This window comes from Moschus berezovskii, chromosome 13, assembly GCF_049115385.1.
Source record: "Moschus berezovskii isolate FMDL1 chromosome 13, NW_MosBer_1.0, whole genome shotgun sequence".
In the NCBI taxonomy this organism is placed as follows: Eukaryota; Metazoa; Chordata; class Mammalia; order Artiodactyla; family Moschidae; genus Moschus; species Moschus berezovskii.
Window position 1 is genome coordinate 11,070,730 of NC_142472.1, and position 19,410 is coordinate 11,090,139.

At 43.8% G+C, this 19,410-nt stretch overlaps 1 protein-coding gene across 1 annotated transcript in view; it reads right to left on the bottom strand.

Moving 5' to 3' along the window:
• The window catches only part of UBAC2 (UBA domain containing 2), a 171,050-nt gene that overhangs the window by 35,662 nt on the left and 115,978 nt on the right, over window positions 1-19,410 (bottom strand). Inside the window, exon 7 of the mRNA XM_055426606.2 lies at window positions 4,998-5,243. Within this exon, the coding sequence (XP_055282581.2) occupies window positions 4,998-5,243 (246 nt within the window). The remainder of the gene's footprint in view (window positions 1-4,997; window positions 5,244-19,410) is intronic.

Sequence of the window (19,410 nt, forward strand, 5' to 3'; positions counted from 1 at the left end):
TTGAGTTTCCTACCAGCTAAAGCCAAGAAGGAAAGAAAAACATGTGAAGGACAGGCCAGAGGCCCTGGAGTCAGACCCATCTGGGCCCCTGTTCTACAGCCTTCTTGGCAGCCGTGAGTGGGCAAGCCAGCACCCGGTACCCAGGGTACAGGTAGGGAACACCTGGGACTCTCAAGGCTGATGCTGGGAATAAATGCAGAGGGAGTCAGTCCAGGACCAGGGACCCCCTGTGCTCTTCTCTGCAGCAGACTCCACAACGAGAAGCCAGTGGCAGGACTCCAGGGGCAAGCATACTGTCCTTGGGGCAAGACCGACCTCAGAAAGTGGGGGAGCCTGCCCAGCGGGGGGTGGAGTCACAGACCAAAGGGTACCACTTCATGGCCACCTGCTGGAAAGCCCTTTAAGGAGGGCGGGGACCTGGGGCTGGTTTAGTCATGGGTGTTTGGGTTGTGAGACCCAGCAGATGCTACAGTGTTCAGAGCATCTGTGGTGGGGAAAGATCCCAGGTGGAGTCTGCAGCCAGCCACAGGGAACAACTGTGGTGCGGACGCCTTGAGCACTGGGGCCAGGGCACGCATACACAGCAGAGAGTTACACAAAACTCCACAAAACGCTGCTGCTGGACCCTTCGGGACAGGAAGTGCCTGACCACGGGTACACAGTGAGTGGGTCGCCAGAAGTGTGAGACCTACCAAGTTCTAGTGTCAGGTGGGGCTAAAGAAACCCATTGCCCCACGGAAGTGGTGTGTGCAGGGTGAGCAGGAGCCAGGCCGGGGGTGCAGTGGGGTTGCGGAGGCAAGCTTGCCTGGACCACCGAGTCCATCACCCCAGTCGCATAAAAACGTCTGCCCCAGTTCACACCTCCTGCAACACTGGGTTGGGTTCGTATGACCAAGTGACCAAATTCGGTTCACAGGTTAGCTCGGTACACAAGTGAAAGCTGAAAGTGGACCGTGGCTGCACTATAGCTCCAGTTGGGGGTCACCCTGAAAAGACAGGGACGGGGACAAGTGCTCCCAACGGGGAGACCCTGGGTAGTGCATTTGGTCGTGTACTTCGCGTGGAAAGAGTGGTGGCCTGAAGGAATAACATCTATGGACTCACCAGACATGGGGAAAGGCTCGCCTGGGTGGCCAGGGGACGGGAAGGTAGGGGACAAGGCGGCCTGGGGAGAGGCATGTGGTCCGGCAGAAACAGGCAGGCAGTGTGACACCCAGGCCCCCATGCTCACCATGAACGTCCAGCACATAAGAGGGGGGACAGAACGACTCAGCAGACGGCCATCGCCCAGCCCCTGACACCGGCTACCCCAGGCCTGGCGCGTGAACAGTGCAGTCGAGGTGGAAGGAGGCTGTGTGTAGGCCCGGCTCTCCAAGGTGGACTTGGCTTCTGAGGGTAAGCGAGGGCAGCGCTGAGCCTGGACATGCCACCATCCATCCAGGAGAACTGACCGTGCCTGAGAGCCAGGCCGACTCTGCTGGGCCCTTACTACTCAGGAAGGGGTGCTGCTGTAGACTGAAACATGTACCCTCCCACCCCCAAATCCATATGCTGAAGTCCCTGACCCCCCAGTGCAACCATACCTGTAGACAAGGCCTTTAAAGAGCACACGTGAGCTCAGTCATGTCTGCCTCTTTGCAACTCCATGGACTGTATCCCGCCAGGCTCCTCCGTCCATGGGGATTTCCCAGGCATGAATACTGGAGTGGGTTGCCATTTCCTTCTCCAGGGGATCTTCCCGACCCAGGGACCAAACCCGGGTCTCTTATGTCTCCAGAACTGGCAAGCAGGTTCTTTACTACTGGGGCCACCTGGGAAGCCTTTCAAAGAGGTAATTAAGGTTCAGTGAGGTCATAAAGATGAGGCCCTAATCCAACAGGACTGGCGTCCTTGGAAGAGACACCAGGAACACGTAGGCACCAAGGACAGGCCATGAGACACACAGCGAGAGCCAAGGAGAGTCCCGCCAGAAACCAGCCCTGACGGTGTTTTGATCTTGGACCTCCAGACTCCAGAGTACTGAGGAAAACTTCTGTTGTTTAAGCCACCCACTCCGTGGTGTTCTCCTGGGGCAACCTGAGCTGACTGACACAGGCAGCAGTTCACTTTACCTGAAAGTGACACATTTTCTGGTCTGAGGGCCACCGGTCTTCTCTGTCACATGGCACCGCTCCCTGTGGGCTGGCGGGCTGTGTGAAGCGCTGACCAGGGTACCAGATAACATCTCTCAGACCACAGGCCTGCTTCCAGCCGGGAAGGCAGGGCAGTGCCCAGACTATGGGGCACAGGGAACCTCTCATAGAATGACCCAGGGCTGCCCACTCGCCAGACAGATGGACAGCCAAGTGAGGCGAGAGAGACACCAACTTGCAGATGGTAGCCGGCAAGGAGGGCGCTCAGGGCTCCAGTGTGCAGAACAGTCCAAATCAACAACCGTCACTTGGGAGCTATGTGCCCAGGAGGCGGAGCAAATGGCTCCTGGCAACCAGGGGTCGGAGCAAGGGGCCCTGATGATCGCCCTTCTGGTGACCTACTTGGGCCGTCTGGGCTCCCTGTCCCGTGACTCTGGACTCCCTGGTTTACAGAGCCTGGCTCACAGGAAAGGAGCTTCCAGTGGGGACAAAGCAAGAACACTGCTACGTCTTAAGTGACTGTTGTGGTCCCGTCAGTTTGGGCTCTTCTGACCAAAAAAAAAGGAGGCAAGGGAAGGATCATTATCCTGCAGGAGTAATTAACCCTGATCATTAGGAAAAATTCAGCCACGGGCACACAAGGTGGGAGGGAAGACCTGAGAGGGCAGCTCCTAAACTTCCTCACCCGTGTCCTAGAGGACACGTGTGTGGCAGACACAGCCCAGGAAGGACGTGGGGACCAGGGACCCAGACCCATAGGGCCGAGTGCACCTGTCTTTTCATCAAGCCACCTTCCAGGTGGGGCCGGGACTCTCAAGAGGACCACAGAGGAGGGGGCTGGTCACCAGGGTGGCCTCGAGGCCAGCTGCCACAGAAGGGGAGGCGGTCTGTCCTGCAGACCTTCTGCTTAAAATTTCCCCGGGGAAGAGCGTCCCTGCCACCCTGGAGGAGCTGCTCCGGGAACCTGCGTGAAACACGCAGCTCCCAGCAGTGTGAGGGGTGGGCGCTCAGTCTTCCTGCTGTGGGGGTGACAGTTCTCCAGGGACACCACTCTGTGGACGGTGTGCAGCTCTCAAGACCCGCAGTCTACCCCTGCATCTGTCCAGACTGGAGACACTGCAGCAGGGCTCTCTCAACGCCAGGGCTCACGCGCCGTAAGGTCAGATCTCGGACCTTCCTTGTGACTGGGGCTCAAAATCCCCCTCTGTCCTTCACCACCACTCCCCCAATGCTGTGCTCATCCCAACAGTGTTCTCCGATCAACTCTGCATGTGAGAATCTGCTGGGGACGCCAACTTCAGAAACACAACCTCCCGTTTTGCTCATGAGCACAAGACCACAGCTGCCTACTGGGGAACCTCCTCTCAGGCAGCCCACGGGCACCCCGGTCAATGTACTTCTCCTTGTCTGTTCTTCTGTGCTGATGGGATGGTGCTGCCATCGAATCTCTCGTTAGCTGAGCCAGCAATCTCAGACCACACACTACTTCTTTCTCTCCCTCTCAGCTCTGTCCAGGCTATTGGAAAATACTTATACTCATCATCACTCTGGACGCTGATTATTCTGAGTCCTCATCCTTACCATTCTTCCATCCATTTCCTCAAAGAATCTCCCCTCTTCCTCTTGCTAAATACAGGCCGAGTCTACTGCCTACGTTTTATCCCAGGTGTGATCCTCTGCAGGGTTCCCCGACATCGTTGGCACCAGGGACTGATTTCACAGAAGACGAATCGGAGGTGGAGGAGATGGTTCCAGCACATTCCATTCGCTGTCGCTTTCGATTATCACCACGTCGGCTACACCTCAGGTCATCAGGCATGAGATCCCAGGGGTGGGGACCCCTGACCTGTTGGATTCACCTCCCAACCCTATACATGGACTCCAGGAGCTGCACCTGCAGCCCTGATCTCTCCAGGAGCTGCGTCTGTCTCCCCACGCATCAACTTCCTTTACTGTACATTCTGGAGTTACCTCAAATTCAAATACACCTGCAGGGACCAGCCTTCACTTCCCTCTCTCTCACCTGCATCCTGGCCCACTGATAAGGGGCCCCCTTCTCCCCACCCCAGATGGAAATTCTGGGACCCAGCTCTCCACTAACGTCCAGGGACGTCACACCTGACATCACTTTCCAGACCTCATGCAGTGAAGACTGACTTCTCACACACAATGCAGGCAGGCGATGTGGGAGAGAACAGGACTCTCTCTCATACCTCAGAGGGTGAAGGGGAGGGAGATGGGAAATGACAAGCCCAGTGTACTGGATCACGGAAGTGCCCAAGAAGGATCAGCTTGATTGAGGGTAACCCTGGGAACACCAGTGTGGTATCACGTTGTTCAGACGGAGCCATTTTTATGGATAAGTGCTCGATATTTCCTGAAGATTAATGACAAGGCTGAGAAAACCCAGCACTTATCTGACTGACTCATTGGTTGTTCCCTTGAACTTCTATTACCTTCATAGTCTCTCCATTTCAACCAAGGAAAATCAAGAAGTTTGATATCTGCTCTTTACTCCAGAGCACACAATAATAAGCATTTTAACAGGAAGACACTGTGGCTTTTACAAGATGATAAAAACAGATAAATATTCCGTCTTGTTAACTAGGTTGGTGTTTCTCTAAGAAATCATGCTTATCTATTGGAAGTGGAGTGAGAAGGTACAGTTTGACCAGCGGCAAGTTACTTTTTCTTGTTTTTACCTTCCAAAGGAAACACTAAGAGTAGCCACGATCAGAGACCTTGGGAACATGTCAAGATATCCAGGAACGACACACGGTCTCGAACACATGGACAGTCTCAGAGGAGATGTTTAGGCAGGCCCCGGAGTACTTCTCAACTTTCATTGTGACTGTTATCGTTTACCTGCTGCTGTCTTTGCCGCCTCACTTGTGCAAACTGTGACAGCATCAGCTGCCTGTCCAGAAGCTCCATCCTCTGCTGCCTCTGGATGTCCACTGTGGCCCCCATCCCGATCCTGGCCTCGCTGGTGGGCTCCGAGGAGGAGAAGAGGGGCTCCAGGGTCCAAGCGCAGAACTTGGCCATCCAACTGGGCACACACAGCACCTCGTGGACTTGCAGCATTCTGCTGTTGTAGCAGATCCCAGAAACCTAGAAGAGAAAGAGTCCAACTGCATTGTTGACAGGTCATACAATTTTTAGGGAACATATTTGACACAGAAATCAGTGATCATAAAATACTTCAGGTGGTGTTTTTTCCTTCACTTTCGTAGGGTAAGGTGAAAACCAGAACGCCTATTAAGTTGAAGGATAATAAGCAGGACAAACCAAATCAACAAAAAACTAAATCTCCTCAGTAAACAAATGTGTTTTTGGTAAGTCAGAAGAGACAGCAAAATCCTACCTATTTAACACTCGAAAGTACTGGCACCATACTTAAAAACAATGTTGTCTCTTAGAAAAAAAAAGCCATAAAATATCTGATTATCAAGACACTTTCACACTGTACTAACTTTGTGGTTACTTTTATTGGCAGATGGCCATCAGAGAGAGATACTGGCATAAAAACCCCTGATAGTCAGTGATGTGACCCAGACACACCTTTACCAGAAAATAAAGATGATCTAAAATGTATATAGTATTTTAATAAATTTATCAAGTTTTGATTTTTCCTAGATTTAGAAATCCTTGCCAATAGTTAGCAATGAACAGTTCTGTTTACTATTTTTCATCTTTAAGGCAATCTACATGGTAAGAAGAATCTAAAGAGTCCCTATGGTTTTCCAGGTAAACATGAAAATGGCTAGTCCTTTGTTAGAGAGAAATCTTCAATTTTGTGAATCTGATTCTCAGGATAAGAAGTTATTCATATCAAATCAGAGCAGGTTTGATAACTTTCTAGTAAGAGAAAACTACACTTTAATATTTTATTTAAAAAATTACCTATTTCGACAAAAATCTATTGAGAATTTGCTATGTACCAGGTATTGTTCTAGGCACTTAAAACAGAGCAGAAGACAAGATACATAAAGCCCTACTCTGACAGTCATGGTCAATACGAAGATCAGATAATAAACAAGAAAACATATAAAATGATTCCAGATAAGATCTTAATTTCAATAAGGTGACTTGGAGCAGGGATCTTCTTTAGCTCAGGTGGAAGTGACACTTGAGCAGAGTTCTTAAGGACAATGAAGTGCCAGTGATTTGATGAACTGGAGGAAGAACATTTCAGGCAGAGAAAATGGCAAAGGCAATGCAAGAATGAACTCAGGAGTATCTATGAGAAATCCTGGTGGAGCTGTCAAGTGGGTTGTTGGATATAAAATTCTGGAACTCAAGGGAAAAGTTAGCAGTGAGAAAGATTTGCGAGTCAGTGGGATCAGACTGCACTTAAAGCCCGAGGACTAGAAGGGATAATAGGAGGGTGAGGGAATACTACCGAGGAGAGAAGAGGGCTTTGGACTGAACCTGGGCTAAACAGGACTCTGTGGATGGGCAGAGCAGCAGGAGCCAGTGAAGCAATCTGAGAAGGGGCAGCAAGTAAGAAGGAAAACTAGGAGAGTTTAGCACTGCCGAAGCTAAGAGAACAGTGTTTTAAGATGGAAATATCCATGTCTAATGCAGCCCAGAGTTCACGTAAGACACGAGAGAGGAAAATGACCGTTGGATTTGGCAAAATTAACCAACTTTGGGGCAGTGGTAGAAGCAACAGACAGACTGGAAGAGGCTAAAGGGCAAATGGTAAAGGACTTTTGATTTCAAATAATTTCCATGCTACTTCCTTCGTGAATTGTACAAAACAACAAAGAAAATGAAAACAGAAACAAGCTTCAGATTCAATACAATGAGAGAACATTTGTAATCCTCAACCACACTAACAAAATGGAAAACATACTTAGCAGTCGCGAGGAAGGGTGAATCCACAGGTGGGAGAGGGACCCCAGACGGATGAGACAGGAAGGTGGGAGTGCAGGGGAGGGTCAGAGGACTCAGTGCAAGAAGCAACCGTCTCCTCTGCAAGGAGGAGGCGAGGGCTCGGCAGGGCCTGCGTCAGGGAGGCTCTGGAGAGGGCAGGGCAGCCCCTCGGGGGACGCCTGGGATCCACATGGTGGGGGTTCCAGACAGACACAGAGGCCCTCCGTGGATGTCTTTGGAGCTTCCAAAAGAAGACCACAGAGGAAATATATGAAGAAGAAGACTTTGTTTCAAGAGATAATAACTGAGTTTTCTAGGATGAACAAAGAATATAAATACTCAAACTGAAAGTGTAAGAGTCCTGAGAAAGATAATAAAATGAAATGTACATCTAGCTCCATGAGAGTCAGAGAAAGAAATCCTTAAAAGCGTGAGCAAGAAAAAAGAACAAAACAGCTCATTACACAAGGGTGAAGTCAGAACCCATGGTAGTCACGCACTGATGGTGCGCCCTAGGGAAAGTTCAGGATGAAAACACAAGAGGAGGCACCCTTTGCTTCAGATAAACAGGTCCCTAGATGGTCAGATGCACAGCACAGGAAGTACGTTCAGTGACCTCAGATTCCTGCACCTTCATGTATACAGAGAAGCACTAAAACAAACTTGAGATTCTGCCCTTTGTGATTACTGGTAATCTCTCACTGGGGTGTAGGCCTGACTACACGCACTTCCCAGCCAATGAACCCATACATGCTAGCTTCATTGTGATTTGTTTGGCTTCATGACACTTAAAGAGTTTATGGACACTTTGGTGTGTATTAGGCATCATAGAAAATTTTCCATAGAAAATCCCATGGACGGAGGAGCCTGATGGGCTGCAGTCCATGGAGTCGCTACAAGTCAGACATGACTGAGCGACTTCACTTTCACTTTGACACATTGGAGAAGGAAATGGCAACCCACTCCAGTGTTCTTGCCTGGAGAATCCCAGGGACGGGGGGCCTGGTGGACTGCCGTCTGTGGGGTCACACAGAGTCGGACACGACTGAAGTGACTTAGCAGCAGCAGCAGCAGGCATCATGATAAAATGATTTAAAAATAAAGAATAAAGGGTACAGGATAGATGAGGTAATTTCAGGGAAGCATACTGAGGCCTATCAGATTATAAAGTATGCTATAAAGTTTGAGTAAGCAAAACAGGGTGGTCTTTATGGGTGTGTGTGTGTTAAGTTGCTTCAGTCATGTCTGACTCTCTGTGACCCTATGATCTGTACCCCACCAGACTCCTCTGTCCATGGGATTCTCCAGGCAAGAATATTGGAGCCGTGCCCTTCTCCCAGGGATCGTTCCGACCCGGGGATTGAAGCCGCATCTCTTTTGTCTCCTGCATCGGCAGGTGGGTTCTTTGCCCCAGGTCTTTATCTAGAGTGTCTCAAATTGATGTGAAGAGCAAGGGCAGGGACACAGACTCGATTACAAGGCACCTAGTATAGAGCAGAAATGGGTATGTCACACACAGAAAGAGCACACAGGCCACACAGAAGGAAGACTTTGTCAAACCAGTTGCCTCTGCCTGATACCACACAAAACCTCCCAGTGGGTGAAGGAAACAAATGGAATTTACAAAACTGCACATCTTTCTGCGCAAACATAGAAGGAACATCTTCCTGGCACTGGGATGAGAAAGGCTTTTTAAGGAAACATAAAGCCTAGATTATAAAAGAAAACATACATTCATCCACTTCATAATTTAAAAGCTACAGTAGGCTAAAAGTTACATGAAGGGGGCGAGGAAGTAAGGATTCCTTTTCTGAAGGTCTGAGAAAAAACGAAGATGGAAACTGGAATTGTGCAACAGCAAAAGCACAGTGATTCAGCTGAAGACAGCAAAATGTTGTCATAAATATCACGAACTGTGAAAAAAATGTGAACAAATCAGAATTGTGAGATTTGAATTAAGTAAAAAATTTAATTTTTTTTTTTTTCATCTCAAAGTATCCAACTCTGATGGTGAATTTACCCATCTGTCCATAGTTCTAACCCCAAGTATTTGGAACGTGTTTGGTATGTGGAAGCTGTTATCAGGCACACATACATTGACACTTTTATCACAATAAAGTCTCCTTTATTTTCAGTAATACTCACAAAAAAAAGTCTATTTTGTCTCAGATTAATATGGCCACTTCAGATTTCTATTTCCATATTAATCTTTCTTCACCCTTTTACTTTCAGCCTTTTGTGTATGTGTGTCTGCGTTTAAAGTGTGCCGTGTGGACAGCATACGGCAGTTTCTCACTTTTAAATCCAGTCTGACAATCTCTGCCTTTTGCTTAGCATCTTTCCCTGTTCACACTTAATATATTTACCTTGATACAGATGAATTTTGCTATTTGCTTCTATCTCACCTGTTTTTTGTTCTTTGCTCCTACTTTCTTATTTCCTTTTGCATTAAGCAAATACTTTTCAGTATTTCATCTTAATTCGTTTAATGGAATTTTTAAAGCAATATCTCATATTTTTTTCTTGTGTTTGCTCTAGGGATTTCAATACACACACAAGGTGCTTAGAATTAATACCGAAATACTTCAAGTAAAATAAAGGAAACTTATGAGGGGATAGTTCCATTTAACATTACCCTCATTCACTGTGCTACTTTTCTGTCCTAATACATTATGAACCTACATAACAACTGTGTTATTCACGCTTTACGCAATCATATGCCTTAAAGAAATAAGGAAAAAAGTAATGACAATGTACAATTGTTGCCTGTACTTAAAGAGCTCACAGTTTAGTAAGGGGGGGTGGTTCTTAATGGGAAGGGTAGGTCAGAGATTCCTTTAAGGAATTGAGGAAGGCTATAGATTTTTATTCTATTGCCCATATCTATTCCCTCATCATTACATATACAATTATGAAATCATGTGTTCAATTTTAGGAGGGACAGCCTATGGAGAATTAGTACATTCCACACAGCAATAAACAAATGCATGACTGCAAATTCTGGCAGGGATAAAGTGTGCTCACTGGTGTAAAGCTCTATTCTAAGGCTTACTTATCTGAATGTATGCTCTGGAAGGGGAAGAATTCTGGTTGATTTTGATCACTTTATGGCCTCTGCCCTAGAAGAACGCCTGCTGGGAGAATGGTTAGTGAACGGTCCAAAAAACATGTCATTTTAGATTCTTTTAAAGGAAACTGGAAAAGTGCCAAAGGACACACTTAGTTTTTGGTGCTAAGTTCATACTTCCCATATGACAAAAACATAGAATCTACCGGTTCACGCCTCTGGTACCTCAGCACAACCTCAAGTCATCAAATAAAGTGCCACTGTAAAATGTTTTGGGCAATGAAATAAAAATTTGTCTGTTAAGGTAAGACAAGAAAAATTAAACATAAAATATTCTCTGCCCATTTGCTGCTGACCTTCTTTACTGCGTACTCTGCATCCTTGTCACGTGGTCACCCAGCCCTCCCCAACGGCAAAAATTCCTGCTCAGCCACAAAGATCAACCTTTCTCCTTCTGGCGCCTGCTAGGCAACTCCTGAGATGATAATACCCTTTACTCAATCCTGTGGGGCGTCATGATGACCCTCACACACCCTGTACGTGTAGACACCTTAGGAGAACAAAGACATCATTCTCCTCAAAGATCGAAATTGATGCAGAACAGACTGGTCAGGTGACCTGGGGAGATATGGGCCACATGGAATGGAAATTCATAGCTTAAATACTTATGACCTTATTTTACTTATATTTTGCTATTTTACAGGATTATTGTTATTTGCATTACCAAATCTGTGTAAAATAAATGATGATTAGGCGACATGAAACAACTGACCAAAAGCATATCCTCTAAGAGCCAGCAGTGTGACTCCAGGTAAGGGAAGAAGCAACAAGAGGGAACCGTTTCCTAGACCATAACACACTGGTAAGACGGGTGATTCAGAGGCTTGTGGCTACTGTGAACAAGGCCTAGGCCAGGAACAGCACTGGGTAGCCTAATGATGAAATCCTCCTGACCTGGGAACGAGCATTCCTAAGAGCACTGGGGAAAGCTAATGACGAAATGTCTCCCAAGCCTTAGTGAGTATTACGACTGAAAGGGAAGAGAGAGATTAAGAAAGCTGCCCCCCATCCAGTTCTCCAAGAATCAGATCACTAGCCACTGCAGTCGCTGACCTATAGCACACTCTGAGAGGAACTCAAAACAAAGTTCAGGGTGAGGCCCTCTGTGCTCTGGGAAAACTGACAGAGCTGGCCCTCAGACAGCTAGATATTTCAGGAGGACATGTCATAAACTTAGGGTCTGGCATTTTCCCACACTTAGAAAAGCACTAAAATCATTAACTAAGCTATCTGTTCCTTGCAAATAGCAGCAACCTTCTGCCAAGATGTGTTCTTGATTGCATGCACCCTTTTGTCAACATCACATATGATCTGGTCACCTCCTTCCCTCTGCAAACAGTTCTCAGAGCTCCCTGAGAGACTGACTCCTGGGTTATAATCCTCAGGTTGGCTCAGAGAAAATTTTCCATTTCTTTCTTAGATTGGCTACTGATTAAAATATAAAGAGGTTTAAGAATTTAGTTTCCTATAAATATGTAATAATCGCATCACTCTATTCTAAGAGAAGATGGAGGATAAGAAAAGCACAGTAAACTTTACCTAAGTTATACCTCATTACTACCAAAAGCCTTGAGAGAGTATTATTATGAATTACGAATAATACTTATTCATTATACTACCTTACACATTACTTTTAACTTTCATTTTCATTATCTCATGAACTCTTCTTATATTGGGACTTCTGAATGAGAATTTGGTTGAAACCCCATAGAGTTTGTGGAAAAAAACAGGTTTAAAAATAGACCATCTGCTGGGATTTGCATGTCAAGAGGCCAGGGGAAATCTAAGGGAGGGGTCTGGCAGGCCCACAGAGACCAGAAGCTCCGGATCAAGCTAAGAGACCCAATGACAAGGGGTGAAGCAGTGGCAGGGGTCTTGGGCAGGCTGGGAGACAGGTCTAGGATGCTCAGATACAGCGGAAAGGAACATGTGGGCTGTGTCTGCGAAGGCCAGGTACACCCAGAACCAGAACATTCAAGCGGCAGGAACTGGGAATCCTGGCCAGCAAGAGGGCCCCACTGGTCAGGCAACCAGAGAGCATTCTGGATCTCTTGCAGTTGAAAGTCTGGGCCAAAGGGGATAAAGAATTTAATTTGCTGGGTGGAACCATGTGAAACTCTCTTGATTACAGAAAGCAAACCTCAACTGTCCTCTGGTCTTGTTTAGTGTTAGCATGAAACCACAGCCAGCAAAGGTGAGAAACCATGACATGGCACCAACACTCAGGTTTCTATTGATCTCTTTCTCCAGTCAACTATGGCTGAACAGAAACCCACTTAGCAAACTACACTGCCGTGGTCCCGGTGAACCAAGGTCCCAGCATTTGAGAAATTTACCTAATGGGGCAGTAGGACAAACACAAGGGGCCGTTATCCTGGAGGAAGATAAGACTCCTGGAGGAAGTCTCAAGATAAAGACGAGACGAAGGACGAGACGCCCCCTTTACACCTGGACCCCTTCACACAGACTTCATACTCACTCAAGTCCTGAAGAGAGCAGGCCCACTGAGGCCTCACTTGTTCATCCAGTGCATGTTTACTGAACTGCTATTCTGTGCCAGGCTGTGTTCTAAAGGCAGGGAGCAAAACAAAGAAAATTCCTGCCCTAATGAACCATCGGTTTTCCTATTCCTCCTTCACTGAAAACGCTAAAGAAAGAAGGAAGGAAATTACTTATTTGATTATGCAAGAATATGTACACAAATCTGAAATTCCCAAAATTATTTGTGCCATTTGTGATTAATTATGAAATGACTGTCCTTTTCATGACAGAATCAAGTGCCTTTAGCACTTATTGAAAAAGTCTTGCTATCTTGTTCTTTGTCAAGTACAAAAGTGATTCAGATGAATTTCCCATAGCTCTCTTTTCATTTTCATTATTATTTTAAACTATTTCCATAGCTCTCTCTTATTTTGCATTATTATTTTAAACTATTTCCATTGATCTCTTTTATTTTTCGTTATTACTTTGAACTATCTATTTAAAACACTGGGTATCCTTCTGACTCTTGGGAATTTGAATTAGAAGAGGAACAGAATTAATTGAACTAATAATAGATTATTTGCTTTTAAGAAACTGTCTTAGAAAGCTGCTCTAAGCTTTTCCTTTCAGAAAAGCATGCATCAAGAGGATGAGGTTTTCTGCATGAAGCAGAAAACTATAAATTCCAGTGGTTTAAATACAACAGAAATTTACTTCTCGCTCATGTTAGAAATGCTCGAACCATCTTAACTGCATTCTAGGCAGTGGGGAGAAGAAAATGAGGAAGAACAAAAGGACAAAAGGCTACTTTAAGGAGTCTTCCTAGAAGTCCTGTCAATAAGTATGCTTGTAGTTCACTGGCCAGGATGCCAAGATTTAGCTTGACACCTAGACCTAGATGCAAAGGCCACTGGAAGATATGATTTTTTTAGTTGGAGGCCCTGCTGCCCCTAATAAGATGAAGGTTCCATTAATAAGGAAAAAATACACTGGGAGACAGCTAGAGTCTCTAGAACATGGCAAAAAGCCTTAATCAAACACTTAAAAGGTAAATACCTTTTACTATCCCTTTCAACAAGGAGACTGTCCCCTTTTATAATTATATTCACTTTCATAAACTGATTCAAAAAACTAAAATTAAGAAGTAAATAGGCTTATGTTAAAATTTGTTTCTTACATTGGACTAAAAATAATAAAAATGAATTTAAACATCAAGAATAACTTATGCATTCACAGACAGAGATTCAACAGGGAAAAACTCAATCCTTTCTAAGACCAGGAACAAGACAAGGATATCTACTCACCACTCTTATTTAACATTATATTAGAGGTTTTAGCTAGTGCAATAAGGCAAGAAAAATAAAATGCACAGATCAGAAAGGAAGAAAGAAAACATATAAACCAAATATACTTCCTGATGACTTGATGATATATTAATATGTAGGAAACCTTAAAGAATCCACAGAAAAGCTACCAGAAATAAATAAATTGCTATTGTATCCTCTAGGATACAATAGCAATATACAGAAATCAACTGCACTCCATGTACTAGCAACAAACATTTGTGACAAAACTTCACTTAAAATAGCATCAAAACCTCACAAATAATTAGAAATACATTTAATGAAAGATGTACAGGGCTTATACATTGAAAATTTAAAAATTAAAAAGGGGAATTAAAAAATTACATAGTAGACACATACTATGTTTATGAATTGGAAGACCCAATATTATTAAAATAGTTGTACTAGTTACACATTACTGAATAACAAATTATCCCAAATGCAGTGGCTAAAAACAATATGCATTTAATATACATATAGTTTATGTGGTCAGAAATCTAGGGACTGCTTAGTTGGGTGGTTGTGGCTCAAGGTCTCTCACGAGGCTGCATTCAAGATGTCATCCTATCTATGTTCATCTGAAGTCTTGACGGGGGTTGAAGGATCAGTTTCTAAGGTAGCTCAAAACCCAACTGGGAGACTAGTGCTGACTGCTGCCAGAATGCCATTGTTCTTTGCCTTGTAGACCACTCCACAGGGTTGCTTCAGGACCCTTGTGACATGGCAGCTGGCTTCCCCCAGAATGAATGATCTGAGAGAGAACAATATGGAAGCAATGTGTCTTTTGTGATCTGTCCTTTGGAGTCACACTCCATCATCTCTGTCATTTTCTATTCATTGTAAGTGAATCGCTGAGTAGAGCTCACATTCTAGAAGAGGGGAATTAAGTTCCATTTCTTGAAATACAAAATAATTCATGGTCATATTTTTAAAATCATCAAAATCGCAATCTTTCCTTCATTGATCTATAGTTTCAGTGCAATCTCTGGTTAAATTTTAACTTTTTTTTTTTCTTTTTTGAAGAAAATCACAAGCTAATTTAAAAGTACATATGGAAAATCAAAGTTCCTAAAATAGGTTAACCAGCTTTGAAAAAAGATGAACAAAGCTGAAATACTTGCATTACCTGATTTTAAGACTTACCATACTCAAAAGTTCTCAAAGTGGTATTGGCATAAGAATACACATATAAATCACTGAAACAGAAAAGAAAGTCAAGAAACAGACCCACACTGGTCAACTGACTCTCAACAAAGGAGCCAGGATAATACGCCAAGGAGAAGTCTTTTTGACAAACACTGATAGAATAACGCTAGACATTTGTATGGAAAAAAAAAATACATCTCAATCCTTAACTTCACAAAAATTATACTCAAATTGGATCTCAAACCTCAACGTAATAGCAAAAACTATTACATTCTAGATGAAAACACAGGACAAAATGTTTGTGACATCAGATTAGCAAGTATTTGTTAAATAAGATATCAAAAGCACAAACTATTTTAAAAACTGAAACACTGAATTAATCGAGTTTAAAACTTTTGCTTATTGAAAGAAATAGCTTAGGAAACAAAGAAGCAAGCCACAGACTGGCACAAACTTTTTATAAAATATATCCAACAAAGGGCTTATACACAGAATATAAAATGGGCACAAGAAAAGATGCTCAAATCACTAGTCATCAGAGAAACACAAATTAAAACCACAAGCTATAACTGCACGCCAACTAGAATGACTAAAATTAAAATGGCTAACAATGCCAAGTGCTGGCAAGGAGATGGTGGAATTGGAACGCTCATGTATTGATGCTGGAAATGCAAAATGGTATAGTCACCTTGCAAAATAATATGGTACCATATATTTTTCAAATGATAAATTCCAGCAATTCTAATTCTAGGCATTTACCCAAGAGAAGTAAAAACATATGTCCACACAGAAATGCATACACAGATTTTCACAGCAACATTCAGTTCAGTTCAGTTCATTACTCATGATCAAACCTCGATATAACCCAAATATTCACCAACTAATGAACAGACAAACAAATTGTGATGTAACATACCAGGGATTGATATTTACAATAACAAGGAATGAAACAGTAATCAAAGGTAAACGGATTTCAAAAATAGCATGTTACATGAAATAAGTAGAACATAAAAAGACTTCATACTACATGATTCAAATTATATGAGATTCTAGAAAAGGTAAAACTGTGGTGACATAAAGAAACCAGTGGTTATCTGGGCATGGGAGGTGGGTGAGAGGACAGAGCAAAAGGAATGAAAAAAAAAAATGTTTAGGGAGAGGAGACTGTTTTCTATCCTGATTGTTATGGTAGTTATAAAACAGTATACAAGTACCCAAATTCACCAAACTGTACACTTATCAGTTGGTATATTTTATTGTATTGTAATACTTTAATAAACAAAAAAGAAAAAAAATTTCATAAAAAAGTAAACGTGAAGATCTAGGAAGACTGAAATTTCTAGATATATACTTCTCATCTTAAATTTTATAAAAGAGGTGAGATTTTCACAGACTGAAATCAGTCTTTAGCAACAAAAAATTTCTGATATCTTGAAAATATTTCTAGCTAACATAAACTAGCATAAAAGAAGACTTTTTGATAATAAGTCATGCTATTGTTTATAATGAATATGTCAACTTTCCTGGTGGCTCAGACAGTAAAGAATCTGCCTGTGAGGCAAGAGACCCCAGTTCGATCCCTGGAGAAGGGAATGGCAACTCATTCCAGTGTTCTTGCCTGGGTAGCCTGCAAGGCTACTATCCATGGGGTTCACAAAGAGTTAGCATGACTGAGTGACTAAGCACGCACATAATGAATATATTAAAAATCACATGCATTGATTTTACCATAGTTCTTTCCCAGAGGTGATCATAAAGATATAAGAAAAATATCAACATAATCAGCCCCAAAGAGGAAGGAACACTGGACATTTCTATTTCAAAAAAATCGGTAGAAAGAGATATCAAAACTGATTCAAGACTTCCTATCTCTTGATAGGAAAACAGTGTGAAGACTGTGAGAAAAGGAAAAAAGCACTCTGTGTGGCAACTGCCATGTAGTCGATCAGTAATCATCAAGAATGAAAACATCTGGGTATTTTCTTGTTGACCTCTTATTTCTATTTCTTTTCTCTTTGACCGGCAGCAGTACTGACCCAGCTTACTATATTCTACACTATCCCTTAAGCCTTCTCAAAGCCATCCTTTACTTCGTTTTCTTGTACACGACAATGCCAGAGACATAAGACAATGAATTTGTTGAAGGTGATGTTTGAGTTGCATTTTTAATCCATCATATGGAGGACCAGTTAAATAAATACCTTTGATGATCTTAGAAGAGAAAGTACAGTATAGCTACAGACCAATATCTTCGTATTAAGAAGAAAGCAGAGGCTGCCAACAGGATAAAGTTTTGTTGGATATTGGTCGGTCCACAAAATTCGTAATGAAGGCTGCAGGGAATTGTTGGGGGTATGGGTCTTTCAGTACCTCTGGGTACTTTTAAAACTTCTTTATGACCAGGATCTCCCTCCAGAATCTAGTCTCCATGGATAATGATCAGGGCCTCACCTTAGTGGGGTTGGCAAGGGAAGATCTAAGAACAGCTGGCACCTAGGTGTCTTGTGTTTGAAGCAGACACGGATGAGAGCCTTGAAATATGCACTGGAAGGCACTGGGCCCACTGGACCACCAGAATACCTGGCCTTTGGTCCCGGCTCAATCACCCAGCAGTTGTGCAACTTGAGCTTCAGTTTTAAAACAAGAAGCCCAGGTTCCCCATTACTGCAAAGAGTGTGTCAAGAACCTAATGAGGCGGTACACATCGACAACATTTTGACAATCACAAAGAATAGCAGTGTTTTGTTGTACAGAAATGATTATTTTGATAATACTGAATTTGGAAACTCAGCAAGTATTTCTAGAATATAGATGAAATGCCAGATGTTTTGCTAGGCACTGAGGATGATAAAGAATAATGTATAGTTTCTAAATTGAAAGGGCAGATTCAGAGAAGGCTTCAGAGTCAGAACTTAAATGAATACGATTTTCTAGGAAAAGAAGGGATCTAATGGTGAAGGAATGGAGATGGCTGGAAGAAACTGCCAAATGGTTATGCAAAGCTACCTCTGAAGAGCACAGATGCTAAAGCTCCAGAACCTGCATTTGAAAATTGTTTCCGCTACGTATCAGCTTGTATTCTTGGCAGATAAGTTCTTTGTGCCTCAGTTTCTTTATCTATAAAATAGGGACAACAGTGTCTACAATACCAGGTTTTTAGGAGGACTAGTTAAATAGTATTTGTAAAGTGCTTAGAAAACAGCTGCATTAGTCTGCTTTCTCTAGGTTATACTGTGATAACAAATTATCCCAATTTCAGTTGCTTTTACAAAGGCTGTTCCTCACCTTGCATGTGGGCTATAGCCCTGCTCTGTGTGTCTTCATTCTGGGATCTGTGCTAAGGGAGCACCTTCTATCTGGCATGTGTTTTTCTCATGACAAAATGAACAGAGCAATGCTGGGACCACACAAGCGTGCTTAAAACTTCAGCCTGAGAAGCACCCATCACTCCTGCTCACAGTCCGGTGGCTCACGTAAATCACACAGTGGAGTCTGATGTTCACACGGCCTCTAGAGGCCCTGCAGAGAGGGGCCTAGGGAGATGGGGCAGCAAATACTCTCAACCAACAAAACAGCTGAACAAACAAAATAATCCACTACAAATGCTTGGGACATAACATGTGCTGTGGGTTTGTTAAAGAAAAATAAGTGATGACAAAGAATCTCAAGACAGCATGAGGTGTCAGAAGGGTAAAGTGCTTAGTGACTCTGGAGTTCAGGGTCCACGGGCTGAGAGAAGGACCCGAGGAGGCCTAACTTTGAAAGGCTCTGCAAGAGGGCAAGGTTTTTGCCTACAGGTAAAAGACAGGTGACAGTAATGCCAATTATATAGCTGTATTTTATGAGGCACTCTGTGCCAGCTTTTATCAAGACACTGGCATGATTTCATTTGCTCTGCATCGAACATACCACTCACTCCCCATGCAACATTGGTCTAAGACAACATGATGTCAGCAGCGGACTGAGTTGCAACCAGGCAGAGGACAGAAGGTTTCTTTCAGTAGGTCCAGGCTACCTAGGGTCAGGATAGGGGAAGGGGGCTCAGAGAGAAAGGGAGGGAAAAGAGGCAGGAGGAGAGAGAGGGTGTGAAAGAGTCAGAGAGAGAGAGGGCACTGTACAACGGACTGATCAGCACTCAGTCTGGTGGTGGGATTGTAAATACAGTGTTAATTAGAAGACGGTGAAAGCACCCTTTACATACAGCTGCTTTCTAAGGATCCATTGTCTTCTACACAAGGTTCTTTCACAAGCCCAACCCACCTCACAGCTCTGACCACCCTTGACTTCCCTCTGCAGCTGCGGT